This window comes from Podarcis liolepis, assembly GCF_965112155.1.
Source record: "Podarcis liolepis genome assembly, chromosome: 13".
NCBI lineage: Eukaryota > Metazoa > Chordata > Lepidosauria > Squamata > Lacertidae > Podarcis > Podarcis liolepis.
Window position 1 is genome coordinate 11,996,331 of NC_139573.1, and position 16,119 is coordinate 12,012,449.

Consider the following 16,119-nt stretch of genomic DNA (forward strand, 5'->3'; position numbering starts at 1 on the left):
GCAAATTAAACGCAGGAAAATGCATCAAGATAAAAAAACGTAGACTACTTGAGCAGAAGTTCATATCCTTCTCTTTTTTCTTTTATTCTCCGTGCCAGAAATGATTTGACAGTGACTAAATAAATAAAACAATTTCATGGCATCAAAACAAAAATCAAATTTCTGAAATATTTTATTTCCTTCAAAATGTCCAATACACTTTATGTCTCTCTCTTTTATTTCCATGAAGGTGATCTAGTATATAATTAGGAAGACAAAGACTTGCAATTTATCTCTTCTTTCGTATAAGTTGTTCTCTATTGTTCAACTCAGGTCTCAACAGAATAATATAGCATTTTGGGAAAAAGATACAACCCAACAACCCAGCACTGGAAGCCAAGATGGAAAAGATCTCCACAGCCACCATGTATTTTCCACTTGTGCTCAGGTAGGTCGGGACAAATGATTGCCAAACACTGCAGAAGACCAGCATGCTGAAGGTGATGAACTTGGCTTCATTGAAGCTGTCAGGCAACTTCCTGGCTAGGAAAGCTACAGTGAAGCTGATGGTGGCCAGGAAGCCCATATAGCCCAAGACACAGTAGAACATTAGGATGGACCCTTCATTACATAATAATACAATTTGATGAGTAATTGTGTGTGTATCCAAATCTGGGAATGGTGGAGAGGTTGTCAACCAGAGAGCACAGATTCCCCCTTGAATATGGGAGCAGGATAGAATAATAGAATAAGCCAGTCGTTTCCCCACCCATTTCCTCATCCTGGATCCTGGCTTGGTAGCCATGAATGCCAAAACCACAGAAATGGTTTTGGCCAAGATGCTAGAGAGGGCCACAGAGAAGATGATGCCAAAAGCTGTTTGTCGCAGAAGGCAGGTTCCCTCATTAGGCATTCCGATGAACAGCAAAGAGCAGAGGAAACACAACAGAAGGGAGCTGAGGAGAATGTAGGTGAGGCTTCTGTTGTTGGCTTTGACTATGGCAGTGTCTCGATATTTAATGAAGATGCCAAGCACCAGAACTGTGATCAGGGACAACAAAACTGCACAGGAGGTTAGAACAATAGCCAAAGTGTCATCAAAAGCTAGAAAATTTGGAATCTTAGGAATGCATTGATCCTGACCTTTGTTTGGATATTGATCATCTGGACACGTAACACAAGTTTCCATGTCTGGGGAAAACAGAATATTTGAAGTTTAATTCAAAGAGCATTGCCCTCAAGAAGATCTAGATATGTCTGGCTAGCCTACAATCACCATGGAAGCTTGCAAAAACTTCTGAACATTTCTTGTTTCAAAAAAGACATGCCAGAGATCAAACCCAGAATTTTCCACAGGAATTTGTGGGTTTGTGTATTGATTTTTTACCACCTTCCAGCCACCTTTGGGAATAACAACCACTATACAGTGAAAAGAGAGAATCACTGCAACAATTAGGCATTCTAATGAGCAGAAGAAGCTGAGGAGATGCAGAGAATTCTAATCCTTTCCCCCATATGGAGATGGTGGACACGTTTGCCATGCCCTCTTCCCCTGCAAGAAGAGAAGACCCACCTGCATGGGTAATGGGACAATTTGCCCTATAGGAGAGGAGATCAGAATATTTAATCCAATCCCACACCACACTATCCCCTCTTTTCACTGAGACACCTAATTTGGGGGATGATACTAATTGGTCTGTGTCAAGGTGGTTTTTGTTTGTTTGTTTTGCCTACTTCACACTACTGAGTGTTGTCTGCATGACTGGAGTAGTGCTTTGTTTGAGGTTGGCAAACTGGCATTTGGTCTGGGTAGGTGAGTGGATTTTGGAAATTATCAGAGCCAGAGTAGAGTTTGGGCCTGTCAGGTGCATTAGGGTGAGCACTGGCCAAGGGTGCCACAGTGTGCGTGTCAGGTTCATATACCCAGGGAAGACACAGGGGGCATTTCCTTGAGACTTCCTGCATGATCACAGTGTGTGAATGGAACCTGGCTCAGGAGATTGGAGGGTTGAAATCCTTCCATGAATCCACTTCACCTTGTAGACTTCATTGGTTTGGGTTAATTTGTTTGATTTATTCTGATAGCAGATTCCATAGCTGGTTTATTTTCATAAATATAACCTATTAACCCATATTTCTTGCTGAGTCTGTTGGCAATGTAGGTTAGGCTTCCATTGTTGGCTTTGTCTATGACCCTGTCATGGTGTTTTATGAAGATGCCAAGCATCAGGAGGGTTACCAAAGCGAAGAGGTGTAGAGAAATTTCCAACCATTACTGAAGTTTACTTAAAGGCTGGGAAATTTGGTATGTTTGGAATGAATTGAACTTTTCCTTTGTTTGGATATGGATCTTCTGGAGAAAAAATCTGTTTTACCAGGAACCCACCTAATGTATACTTGACCAAGTCACCTCAAAAAGAAATAAGTGTGTTTCCTATTCTTCCATTTCAATTTAAACTGATGGATTAATCTCTTAACATAACATCACATGACAAGTTTCAGCCCTCCCTTCCTCTTTTCTTCTCCTCCTTCTTTTATCTTTTTTTACAAAAAATGGAAATAATTTACTCTAGATCAGGGGTCTGCAACCTTTAAGACAAAAAGAGCCACTTGGACCTGTTTCCAAAGAAAAAACAAACTGGGAGCCGCAAAACTCGTCATTATAAAAATAACTTTTTGGTCACTTTTTATTATTTCTTTGTTTGACCCCTCAGAATTAGTCCTCCTCATAGAAATAAATGTTAAATTAACAAGTTACCTTTTTTTGTGTGTGTTCTTCAAAACAAATGACCCTTCAAAACAATGACCAGTGTACATGCCCCCTTTCAATGCAGTGACCAGCGTACATGCCCCTTACAATGCAGCGGGCGGGTGGGAAGGTGACGCCGGGACAGTGTGTGACTAACGCACGCACCGCCCCCATGCGACGTCACAGCCAGTACAGCGCCCGCCACAGTGGGGAGTGTCGGGGCGCACAATGCGCCTCCTCCCCTCGCTAGTATCCGCCCCGGAGCTGCGGCAAAGGTGTAAAAGAGCCACATGCGGCTCCGGAGACGCGGGTTGCAGACCCCTGCTCTAGATGATTAACATGAAATACCCATAAAACATATCTATGTAAACAATGAGAAAAATACATAGTACCATAATTTGAAAAAAACTGCAATATTAACAATAGCAAATTTGCAAAAGAGGAAATGTTTCTTTAGGTATATCTGAATACAATATTTCGTACCCTCTGCATTTGAGAACATCCCATCTGGACATGCAGCACAATCATAGCAGCAAAATTTCTGTCCCTCCTTCTTTTTCTTCCTGTAACCAGGAGGGCAATAGTCATTGCATACTGAAAGGGGTGGCACCTATCCAGTGAGGAAGTATTTAGCATTAATTAAGTGTTTTGAGGAATTCATCTTAGTCTTAAGCAGGAATCATAGCCGCACTATAAATTTAAGATACATCCATTGCACTATAAACATCCTAGTTTCTTGCTTTAGGAATAAATACAGCTCATTATAGAATTAATAAATCCAATAACAAACAAACTAAATAAAATTAGTGAAAAGGCAGAAGCTAATGTAATAGAATAATTTTAACTGAAAATCGGCTGAAGAGATGTATTGCCAAATCATTTTTGATGGATGAAGCTACAGGTAAATGCATGCCCTCTTCTAGCGACTACCATAAGGTAAAAAGGTAAAGGTACCCCTCACCGTTAGGTCCAGTCGCAGATGACTTTGACATTGTGCACTCACCTTGCTCTATAGGCCGAGGGAGCCACCGCTTGTCTGCAGAGAGCTTCCAGGTCATGTGGCCAGCATGACTAAGCCACTTCTGGTGAACCAGAGCAGCGCCGTTTCCCTTCCTGCTGGAGTGGTACCTATTTATCTACTTGCACTTGATGTGCTTTCGAACTGCTAGGTGGACAGGAGCTGGGACTGAACAATGGGAGCTCTCCCTGTCTCAGGGATTTGAACCGCCGACCTTCTGATTGACAAGCCCTAGGCTCTGTGGTTTAGACCACAGTGCCACCCGCATCCCTCCATCATAAGGTACGGTTCCCATATATAATGGCTGCTAATCTAATTGGGTTTAATGGCAGGCCAGAGAAGTAGGTTTCAGATTCCAGTCTTAAAAATATGGGCAGATTAAGAGTCCTGCCTTAGCTTTCTTTGCATCTCTTGCCATCTAGTTCCATGAATGACAATGAATGTTGATATCTGTAAGGCCGTGTGGGTATTTCCTCACCTGAGTCAAGCCTCTTTGCCATTTGATTCTGCCCTCATCAATGGTGAGTTTTTCCCCAGGAGGTGCCTGAGGATTCAGCCTTCCCACTTTGACCCTGATGAAGGACTGATTTGGGAACGTGAGCAAGTTTGTAATATCAAATCCAGCTACTAATTCTCCATGTTCATTAAATGTAATATCATCTCCAGCACTGTTGTTGAATGAAATCCTCTGAAGAAATGAATGGAGCTAGGAAAGAAAAGAGAAAGCACTAAAATGTGTTGTAATGGTCTCATTCTGGGTTGTACTACTCCAAAAACTCACCTTTTCGGGTGGGCGGCCTTGCGGCCAGGCATCAGGGCCCCTGCAGTGATCTGGCGGCGGGCAGAGATTGACGCCCCCCCCAGTCACTGTCCAGGTTGTGTCACCAGTGCTGAGCGGGCCCTGCCTAGAGGTGGCCTCACTGTCCAATCAGCACTGCTGGGAGGCGTGGCTACAGGAATCTTAAACTGTCACACCCTTCACCAGATCTCCCACTTTTTATGCTTTGCTATGACACAACCTTTCTATGGACAAATGTCAGCTACCATATTGTTCGGTCTGGGTAGGAATTTTTTCCACTTGGCAAATTGGCACCAGCCATTTGGTTTTCACCTACTTTGTAGCAACAATCACAACTTTGTGAGGTTAGGCATTGGGTAAGTCCTTGTTTGTTTGGATGGAGGGGAGGTTGTAGGCTTCACCTGCCCTTTCTCATTAAGGGTATCTTGCTAAAGGGATCTGGGTGTGTGGATTCTGTCTGATGCCCGGACATGGGCTAGGGGACCCCTCGAGGTGCCCCTATTTGATGTAAGTCATAGGGCTCCCCCTATTGGTGGTTTGCCCTTAGATGGACTCCCTACAGATGGGTGGGAGTTGTTGCCAGTTGTTGATGTGTTGCATAGGGAAACCTGCAGCAATTAATATCTCTTTATATATATAAGAAATATAACAATTTCCATTTTTGATACAGTTAGGATTATATTTGTTATCACTGGCTACATTAATCCTCGAACATTTCTGAAGGTCAGTGGTGAAAAGTCCTTAAAACAGATGTGTGAGAGTTACATGTAAAGATTCAGACTTGTATACAAGCTGGACTTATGCCTTAAGATAAATCAGTACCTGCCAGGCTTCCATATTTTGTGGAGACAAGCTGCCTCTGACCTCCTTGTGGCTGGCTTTAGCTGAATATGCAATATGTAAGGCATGTGCCAGAGCATACACAGCATTATAGATGCTGTAGCTGTGGCCAGTCATGCTCGTTTCAAAATAAGGTGTAGGAAGGCTTTTCAGCATTTCCTCTTCTGTACATATTTTTCCAGTGATTGTGGACACAGTGGAGTTTGAAAATGAACATCCGAATGCTTGTTGCCAGAAATCTTTTATAAAACCATCTTCCTTTGCCCAATTAGGATATACACCCCGAAGAAAGTATTTGAAGTCTTGAATCTCTTCTGAGTGAATTGCAAATGAGATAGCACCATGAAATGTTTGTATATCTGTGGTAATTAAGCTTTGCCACCTATATAATGGAAAATCTATTTGGGCTGTAGTAATCCAAACTTTAGCTCTAGATCTGTGTTGAGAAAATATTACTTGCATTATTCTGGATGCTGCTATAATATTCCCTGTAAATGTTATGGCGGCACTTTCTCCATATATCAGAACTGCATTGGCTTTGCTTGATATGAAAGCTGGCATTTTAAAGCGTATATTGTCAATCAATTCACGTGCATTGCTGGACAAATGCATTGTTTTTTTGCTTCTGTCTGTGAATGCTGAACAGATTCCATTCTTGAAAAGCATTGGCTCTATCGTTTGCAAGAAACGTTCTCCACCTTCATCATCCTGAGCAATGAGCCCTACCCATTTCCATTTGAAGTGCTGAAATAACTCAATGATTCCTTGGTACTGAAGGTCTTCATTAGGAACCATACGGTAAAATGAAATGAAATGAGCTGGATAATTCAGTGTTGGTTGAAATGAACCAAATGAAATCTAAAGGGAAAGAAAAACACAGACATTTTGGAATGGTAACAAAGGTCATTATATTCTCATTTACATAATTATTTTCATAAAGTTACAATCCTATATATCCCCAATGTTCTTCTATTTAGGATGATGTCCCCCACTTTTTACATCCACACAGTAGTTTTCCATTCAATATTCACCCCTCCAACATTTGGAGCAACTTTTGGTGAAATTTGGTGAATGGTGGGGGCGATGAGAGGAAAGCCTGATCGTAACAGTCTTCAGTTCCTACCTGTGGAATCTTGTAAAGACCCAGAATATCTGCCATGCAGGAAGAGATGTCAGAACTTAGCCCCCCGATGACTCCTATTACATTTTCCTGGATGTCACATCTGTAGTTGGGGACAAACTGATGTGATTTAAAGAGCAGGTCCAGAGTGGCACGGTAGGTCATCCCTGCTTTGGCATAGCTGTCGTAGATGTGGAACCCGAGAGTGATGTTGGGCAAGATCTTGGGATTCTCATTGATCTTGTCAACAGCAAATGCCAAGGACAGGACATGCTGATAGAACTTGGTCACCATGCTGCAAATAAAGTCACTTGCTATTTCAGGGGAGAATGAAAACAGTGTACTCTGCATCAATTTAGCAGTGTTTGACAAGTCAGCTGCCTAAGTATGGAGAGAAGGAAGAATCTTCTAGGTTAGTCAAAGTCAGACTGCAATTTTTTAAGCACTTGTGTGGTCAAGAGATTGGCGATATTACAAGTTGTCCATATGTTTTTGACATCTCAGCTGGAAACAATTCCTTCGCAAAACTGCTTTTAGGGTTGGACCAGAACCTAAAGTAGCCAGAGCCTTCCATTCTCATTTCATCTCTTTCTGCCACCCAGTTTTCTCTCCCTCTTTCTGCCATCTCTCTTTCCCCTCTCTGAAAATGCCACCTCTCTGAAAACCTGGAGACAAGGCGCTTAGTTTTGAGCATTTCATTTTCTGATCAGAAATAGGGTCTTTTCCTATTTTTCAAAGCAATCAGAGTACATTACAGTCATCCTTAGAATTACAAATATCAGCATAATGAAAATGCCTATTTACTTACAATGGGATATCAACCCAGAACTGAGGAGGGTGCTCATTGAAAAGAAGTTTGGGGAAAATGTAATTGATATGAGTTGCTACTCCACCAATGATGAGATCTCCAGACTCGTACCACTCATGCGGAATATACACAGCACTGTTTCTCACACACTTAATAGTATTCACTTTGCATACCATATTTGAGAGAAGAAGCAGGCAAAGCAGCATCATGACACTAAACGTCCCCCTGAACATGGACTGTCCTGTTTCAGGCTACAACTCCATTCTGCTCTCTTCTGCCTGAACTAAACATGACACCTTGGGTGATAGCTGTACTCTTCTAATGCACTACTCAGAGAAACATTAATGCACCTTATCCATAACCACAGCAGCGTAGCAAAATCATGGTTTAAATTTGCATGGTTTGAATGACAATTAAGAGACAAAAATTGAACAATCTATGAAAGGATAGGGTTTTTTTAAAAAAATAAAATGACAGGGCCCCATTTCTCTCTCTCTCTCTCTCTCTCTCTCTCTCTCTCTCTCTCTCTCTCTCTCATATCTCTAATCTTAGCAGTTTATGGATTTCTGGAGTACTTAAAACCATTTCTGACTTGAATTCTTTCCTTTCACACATACACATTGGAGCTTTCATATTGTGATTTCAATTATAGTGTTTTAGATAATTACAGAGAAGATAATCACTTCTGCAAAGCATTGGACTGCTGAAAATATGTTTGTATAACTACTGCAGAAAACATATTTGTCATACCATAGAATGATAGAGTTTGAATAGCCCTCCGATTGTCATCTAGGCCATTGCTGGTGGTCCACATCTACTAAAACTCAAAAGTTGGCCATCTACTTTAAAATTTGTCTGTTTAAATCCTCACTGGTGAGCATACCAAACCCCACTAAAAGCTAAAGCATCCTTTTTAAAAATAGAAAATGAAGTATCAATCTATAACACTTAGATTCAGATATAATATTTATGTCAGTTCAGTTTGCAACCACCACACTACTGGCCTATGAGGGCTTCCAATCTGTCACTATATTTGGATGAGATCCAAACACATACCAGAAAATTCAGGTTATAGAATTAATGTTGATATTGTGTCCATCTGCAACAACCCTTCAACAAAACTGTCCCTCCCCAAATCCAACTTTTTATGATAAGGAAAATGATGAGGAAACACATCAGAAAATAATATATGCTTGATGCAATGTTCTCAAGCAAATCAGGACGAACACTCAATGAACAGGTTGTCTTGAAGTGACCTAGCAGGGATATATTTGGCAAGGTATCCTAGTGTTATATGTATACACCAGAACCCTCATACACGTATACCGCACACAATAACCTCAACATACTCTTCTGCAAGAAATAGAATAACTGGTGTGGAGATAATAAAGAACAACAACACATGTCTGAATGACTCTTATTTCCAATAATAAGCACTAACACCTTCCTTTGTGGGGGCCCTTTGCAGGACCGCACGCAGCACCTCGGCCCATGTGGGACCCACCAGCTGGTTGGGCTGGCCTGCCTCCCTGTGTTAGTCATTAGAGGTTCCCACCAAATCTCAGTTAGCCAATCAGCCCTTCAAGGAGGTGGGGCCAGTTGCTTAAATAGGAGGCGGAGGTGGCAGCAACAACAACCAAGCTCTGGCGCTTCACCCACCCAACCCTCCCTTTGTCTAATGCTTGTTTGCAGGTTAACCATTTTCCTTCCTGTTCAGCGGGTGCTGCTATGGTCTTTGGATGGTTGCTGTTGAAGAGACAGGAAGGAATTTCCCTGCATTGGCAGGTTTTGCTTTCCCCGTAGCAATTCGTCACAACTTTAACAGTTTTAGGCCTTGGGAGGAATCCTTTAGTCTATCTTTCCTAAATGAGGTGTGTGTGTGAAGTGGTGACTCACCCCTCCCCATGGTGGTGATTCCAGGGTCCTCTCTTAAAGGGGTTTGTAAAATGGGAGTCACTGGCCATACACCGAAAGGTTGTCAGTGAATTCCCCTTCCTGCATTGAGGGTATGGGGTGGGCCGCCAGCGTACACAAGCGTCTTGCTGTGGACCCTCCCATATCTCATTCACCCCGAGGAGCCCCAGTTTCCCTAGCTGGGGGGCTGGGAGGGATACACACCCTCTGCCTGAGCCAAGGTCTTCCTACATCTGAAAGGTTTAATAAAGTTCTGGCCAATTTTTAATTCCATAACCCGTTGTCATGAGTCATTATTCCTTCTGGTGGTCTTGCGGGGCCAGGGGGGTCTCCACCTGGGCACGTAAAAGTTCTTGCACACCAAGAGCTAAAAAAAGGGTGATTTATTACAAGTAAATATAGTGTACATGCTACTTTTCAAGGTCTCACTTGGTGGATCATCACCTTGTTGTGGAAGCATCCTCGGTCAAACCACTGGCACCCCTTACACAATGTGATTGTCCAAGCTGAAGATCGCCATGATGTGCTCTTTATGAGAGCTATGATGGGTGCTGACGACTGCTGGAGAGGTCACTGATTAATATGCTCCATGATGGCTATCAAGATTATACCTCAACACAGGCTTCAAGGATGGAAACCAAGGCGAAAAGGAATATTCAAGCCCTTCAAGATCCTATTAAGTGGGATTGCTTTCAAATGACTCTTAAGAACCATCTGCTTCCTGAGCTTCCTGATAACATTGAGGAACACTGGACCAAGCTAAAAAACATCCATTATTGCAGCCAGTAAACAAACTATTGAATGCTAAACAAAGAAACACCAGGACTGGTTTGCGGAGAATGACACTGAGATTGAACATAATATTGACAAGAAAAGGAAGGCCTTTCAGATCTGGCAAAGAGAAAGAAACTTTGCCACTAAAAAAAAAAAAAAAAAAAAAAGCCAATGCTTAGGCTGAGGTTCAAAGAAGAACCAGAGAACTAAAGAACACCTGGTGGGTAAAAAAAAAAAAAAAAGCTCAAGAGATCCTCAGCTGGAAAAACGATGAAGATGGCTTGATTACTAGAAGCTGAAGCACAGGAAAAAGCAATGCAATGACTTCTGGAAATGGAGAAAACAGCTTCTCCTGAGACATGATGGGAACCATCAACAGTTGCAGGAATAAAGGCTACAGCACTATGTGGATGAGAAAAATTATCACACACTGGAAAGAATAAGGATTACAGCTAAAGTTTCTCACTTGAAACTTTATAAATTACCTATTACACGGACACGAATTGGAATCACAAGATTGTAGCTGTTATAGAAGGAATTACTATATCTGAATGGAATGGAATGGAAATTATTAAAATTTTGGAATGCAGAAAAAATGTAGAAGAATGAAATCATCAACTCTAACATGCAAGGGGGCCAGTTTAATTAAATTCTATAATTTGGCATTTGGCATTAATAAGATGATTAATTGGATGAAATTGGTATTGTTATAATGAGGCTTTTATTGGAAAATCATATATATATATATATATATATATTTGTTTTCGTAGATTTTCACGGGTACAGGAATGCAGGTTTTGGTGTCCTCGGGTGTCTTCCCGTGTAAAAGTTGGGGTGTCTAGGCGACGTTTCGACGAGGTCTCACTCGTCATCTTCAGGCTGGTGCTTTCGGCTTCTTGTTACTGGAACAGAGCGGGATCTCAGTGTTTGAGTTCCTATAAATACTGTAGAGGGGTGTGGTGTATTGCCTCAAAAGTTCTGGGCAGAGGGGAAGTTCCCAGGCTAGTGTTCTTTTCTTCTTTTGTTCCTTAATTACTTGAGGGATATCTTGAGTGATTTCTTGAGTGATATTCTGGTTACCACTTAGGTGGGTCATTAGGTGTGGATTAGTTGCTAAAGCCTTCGTGTCTTGACCTCTTGAATTTGTGAAGAGTTTTTCTGGGAAGATGGCTGTACTGCACTTAGTTGTGCTTTGGCTTGGCTTCGTGTATAGGGGCGAGCTGTGGTTTTGTGCCCTGTGCCAGCCAGATCTGTGTAGGGATTGCAGGGGGGTGCAGCATCCGGAGGTGCCACTATGGTTTGGTTACTGGATGGTGTCTGTAATTTATCTGTGGAGAGGGTCTGGGTTTGGGTCTGGTGTGGTTGATTGGTGGTGGCGTTCTGTGTGCCTCTGGATCTGGTGTCGGTTTTTGTGGGGAGGGCTAATTTCCAGATGTCTGGCAGGCGGGACGTGTCGTCACGCTTGTTCATGTTGTGAGGGTGTTTCTCTATCTCGATGGCTTCCATGATTATTCTCTTGTGGTGATGTTCCATGTTAAAGAGCAATTTGGAATCTGCAAAATTAATTTCGTGTCCTGTTTCTTTCATGTGTTGGAAAAGAGAGGAAGATTTTTCTTCTTTTTTGACGGCATTCTTGTGTTCTGCGATACGTGCATTTATTCGTCTGTTTGTTTGTCCAATGTACGTGGCTGGGCAGACTTTGCAGGGTATTTCATAGACCCCTTGGTTTTCCAACTGGATTTTATCTTTGGGGTTTCTGAGGATATTGGCTATTTTTTGGTTGGTGCAAAAGGCTGTTTTGATATTGTGTTTATGGAGGATTTTGCTAATTTTATCTGTAGTGCCCTTGATATAAGGAAGGAGGGCCATGCCATTGTTTTCTTCCGTGTCTTGGTTTTTGGGGGGTGTTTCTTTTTGGATTAGCTTCTTAACCCTGTTTTGCTGGTATCCATTGGCGATTAACACATTTGAGAGATTCTGTAACTCAGTTGTCAAGTGGTCTTTGTCAGCCAGGCGTTTGGTTCTGGAGATGAGGGTCTTGGCTACGGAGTTTATTTGTGCAGGGTGGTGGTGTGATTGAGCATGTAAGTAGCGGTTGGTGTGTGTTTTTTTCCGGTAGATAGTGTGTCCTAGGGAGCCATCAGGTTTTTTGTAGATTAGGACGTCAAGGAAGGGAAGCTGGTTGTTGGCTTCTATTTCCATAGTGAATTGTATTTTGGGGTGTAGGCTGTTGAGATGTGTGAGGAAGCTATCTAGTTTTTCTTTCCCGTGTGGCCAAATTACAAAGGTGTCGTCAACATATCTGAGCCAAAGTTTGGGTTTGTGTTCTGACTTGTCTAAAGCATTGGTTTCAAAGTGTTCCATGTACAGATTTGCGATGACCGGTGAGAGGGGTGATCCCATAGGTGCTCCTTCTATCTGTTTGTATCTTTGTCCATTGTGGATGAAGTACGTGTTGGTTAGGCAGTGGTTGGTCAGGTCCAGGATGTATTCGGGGGGATTGTATTTGTTTTGAATGGCTGTCAAGGCTTCATTAATGGGCACTTGTGTGAAGAGAGATACAACATCGAAGCTCACAAGTAGGTCATCGGGATGTAGGTTTTGCTTCTTTATTGTTTCTATGAACTGGAAGGAGTTTGTAACGTGTGAAGAGATGGATTCTGCATAGGGCTGAAGTTGCTTAGCGAGAAATTTAGCGAGATTTTGTAGAGGTGAGCCTATGGAGCTGACTATTGGTCTGAGTGGTGTTCCTTCTTTGTGTATCTTGGGGAGGCCGTAGAGTTTGGGGCATCTGGATGATTTTTCTCTGGGGATGATTCTTAGCTGGATTTCTTCACTGATAGGAGAGGCTTTTATTTTGGATTTGGTGGTTTTTTCCAGATAGGTGGTGGGATCTGTTTTTATAGGTTGGTAGGTAGGGTCTTGGAGTAGATTTGATAGTTTTGCTTGGTAGTCCGATGTGTTCATCACAACAGTGGCATTACCTTTGTCTGCTGGGAGAATGATTATGTTGTTGTCTTTCCTCAGGTTGGTGAGTGCTTTCTGTTCTTCTTTGTGTAAATTGCTTCTGGGTGGTTTGCTGGAGCAGAGGATGTTGGTGACTTCAAGTCTGATTTTATTGGCTTCATCTGGGTTGATTTTGGTTAGGCTAGCTTCGACTCCGCATATGATGTTTTCCGTGGGGATGCGTCTCGGGGTAACTGCAAAGTTGAAACCTTTGGAGAGTACTTTGGTTTCAGTTGAGGTGAGGATCCTGTCTGATATGTTATGTACTGTTTGTTTCATGGGTTGTTGTGGAGGGTGGCTGGGCTTCTGGCGTCTCTCTAGTTTGTGGAGTTTGTTGGTGTGTGTGTTGTGGAGTTTGTTGGTGTGTGTGTCTGTGTTTGTTGGTGTGTGTGTCTGAGCTGAAACTGAGACCTCACATAAGACAGACACACACACCAACAAACTCCACAAACTAGAGAGACGCCAGAAGCCCAGCCACCCTCCACAACAACCCATGAAACAAACAGTACATAACATATCAGACAGGATCCTCACCTCAACTGAAACCAAAGTACTCTCCAAAGGTTTCAACTTTGCAGTTACCCCGAGACGCATCCCCACGGAAAACATCATATGCGGAGTCGAAGCTAGCCTAACCAAAATCAACCCAGATGAAGCCAATAAAATCAGACTTGAAGTCACCAACATCCTCTGCTCCAGCAAACCACCCAGAAGCAATTTACACAAAGAAGAACAGAAAGCACTCACCAACCTGAGGAAAGACAACAACATAATCATTCTCCCAGCAGACAAAGGTAATGCCACTGTTGTGATGAACACATCGGACTACCAAGCAAAACTATCAAATCTACTCCAAGACCCTACCTACCAACCTATAAAAACAGATCCCACCACCTATCTGGAAAAAACCACCAAATCCAAAATAAAAGCCTCTCCTATCAGTGAAGAAATCCAGCTAAGAATCATCCCCAGAGAAAAATCATCCAGATGCCCCAAACTCTACGGCCTCCCCAAGATACACAAAGAAGGAACACCACTCAGACCAATAGTCAGCTCCATAGGCTCACCTCTACAAAATCTCGCTAAATTTCTCGCTAAGCAACTTCAGCCCTATGCAGAATCCATCTCTTCACACGTTACAAACTCCTTCCAGTTCATAGAAACAATAAAGAAGCAAAACCTACATCCCGATGACCTACTTGTGAGCTTCGATGTTGTATCTCTCTTCACACAAGTGCCCATTAATGAAGCCTTGACAGCCATTCAAAACAAATACAATCCCCCCGAATACATCCTGGACCTGACCAACCACTGCCTAACCAACACGTACTTCATCCACAATGGACAAAGATACAAACAGATAGAAGGAGCACCTATGGGATCACCCCTCTCACCGGTCATCGCAAATCTGTACATGGAACACTTTGAAACCAATGCTTTAGACAAGTCAGAACACAAACCCAAACTTTGGCTCAGATATGTTGACGACACCTTTGTAATTTGGCCACACGGGAAAGAAAAACTAGATAGCTTCCTCACACATCTCAACAGCCTACACCCCAAAATACAATTCACTATGGAAATAGAAGCCAACAACCAGCTTCCCTTCCTTGACGTCCTAATCTACAAAAAACCTGATGGCTCCCTAGGACACACTATCTACCGGAAAAAAACACACACCAACCGCTACTTACATGCTCAATCACACCACCACCCTGCACAAATAAACTCCGTAGCCAAGACCCTCATCTCCAGAACCAAACGCCTGGCTGACAAAGACCACTTGACAACTGAGTTACAGAATCTCTCAAATGTGTTAATCGCCAATGGATACCAGCAAAACAGGGTTAAGAAGCTAATCCAAAAAGAAACACCCCCCAAAAACCAAGACACGGAAGAAAACAATGGCATGGCCCTCCTTCCTTATATCAAGGGCACTACAGATAAAATTAGCAAAATCCTCCATAAACACAATATCAAAACAGCCTTTTGCACCAACCAAAAAATAGCCAATATCCTCAGAAACCCCAAAGATAAAATCCAGTTGGAAAACCAAGGGGTCTATGAAATACCCTGCAAAGTCTGCCCAGCCACGTACATTGGACAAACAAACAGACGAATAAATGCACGTATCGCAGAACACAAGAATGCCGTCAAAAAAGAAGAAAAATCTTCCTCTCTTTTCCAACACATGAAAGAAACAGGACACGAAATTAATTTTGCAGATTCCAAATTGCTCTTTAACATGGAACATCACCACAAGAGAATAATCATGGAAGCCATCGAGATAGAGAAACACCCTCACAACATGAACAAGCGTGACGACACGTCCCGCCTGCCAGACATCTGGAAATTAGCCCTCCCCACAAAAACCGACACCAGATCCAGAGGCACACAGAACGCCACCACCAATCAACCACACCAGACCCAAACCCAGACCCTCTCCACAGATAAATTACAGACACCATCCAGTAACCAAACCATAGTGGCACCTCCGGATGCTGCACCCCCCTGCAATCCCTACACAGATCTGGCTGGCACAGGGCACAAAACCACAGCTCGCCCCTATACACGAAGCCAAGCCAAAGCACAACTAAGTGCAGTACAGCCATCTTCCCAGAAAAACTCTTCACAAATTCAAGAGGTCAAGACACGAAGGCTTTAGCAACTAATCCACACCTAATGACCCACCTAAGTGGTAACCAGAATATCACTCAAGAAATCACTCAAGATATCCCTCAAGTAATTAAGGAACAAAAGAAGAAAAGAACACTAGCCTGGGAACTTCCCCTCTGCCCAGAACTTTTGAGGCAATACACCACACCCCTCTACAGTATTTATAGGAACTCAAACACTGAGATCCCGCTCTGTTCCAGTAACAAGAAGCCGAAAGCACCAGCCTGAAGATGACGAGTGAGACCTCGTCGAAACGTCGCCTAGACACCCCAACTTTTACACGGGAAGACACCCGAGGACACCAAAACCTGCATATATATATATATATATATATATATATATGGAGAACACTTGGGGAGAACCAGCTTCATCTTCCTGGTACCCAAATTAAATGTGTCAGGAGTTAAAACTCATCCCCAGAAACTGGACAGGTTTT

The 16,119-nt window shown here is 42.7% G+C and overlaps 1 protein-coding gene across 1 annotated transcript; it reads right to left on the reverse strand.

Annotated features, from left to right (window-relative positions):
* Window positions 1–268: 268 nt before the first annotated feature.
* On the reverse strand, window positions 269–6,799 carry LOC310692481 (vomeronasal type-2 receptor 26-like; the record flags this gene model as incomplete). Its single annotated transcript, XM_083473427.1, has 5 exons — window positions 269–1,170; window positions 3,077–3,089; window positions 4,225–4,452; window positions 5,368–6,243; window positions 6,509–6,799. 5 exons carry the CDS (start codon window positions 6,797–6,799, stop codon window positions 269–271), a joined length of 2,310 nt encoding a protein of 769 aa, XP_083329553.1.
* Between the last annotated feature and the right edge of the window lie 9,320 nt (window positions 6,800–16,119).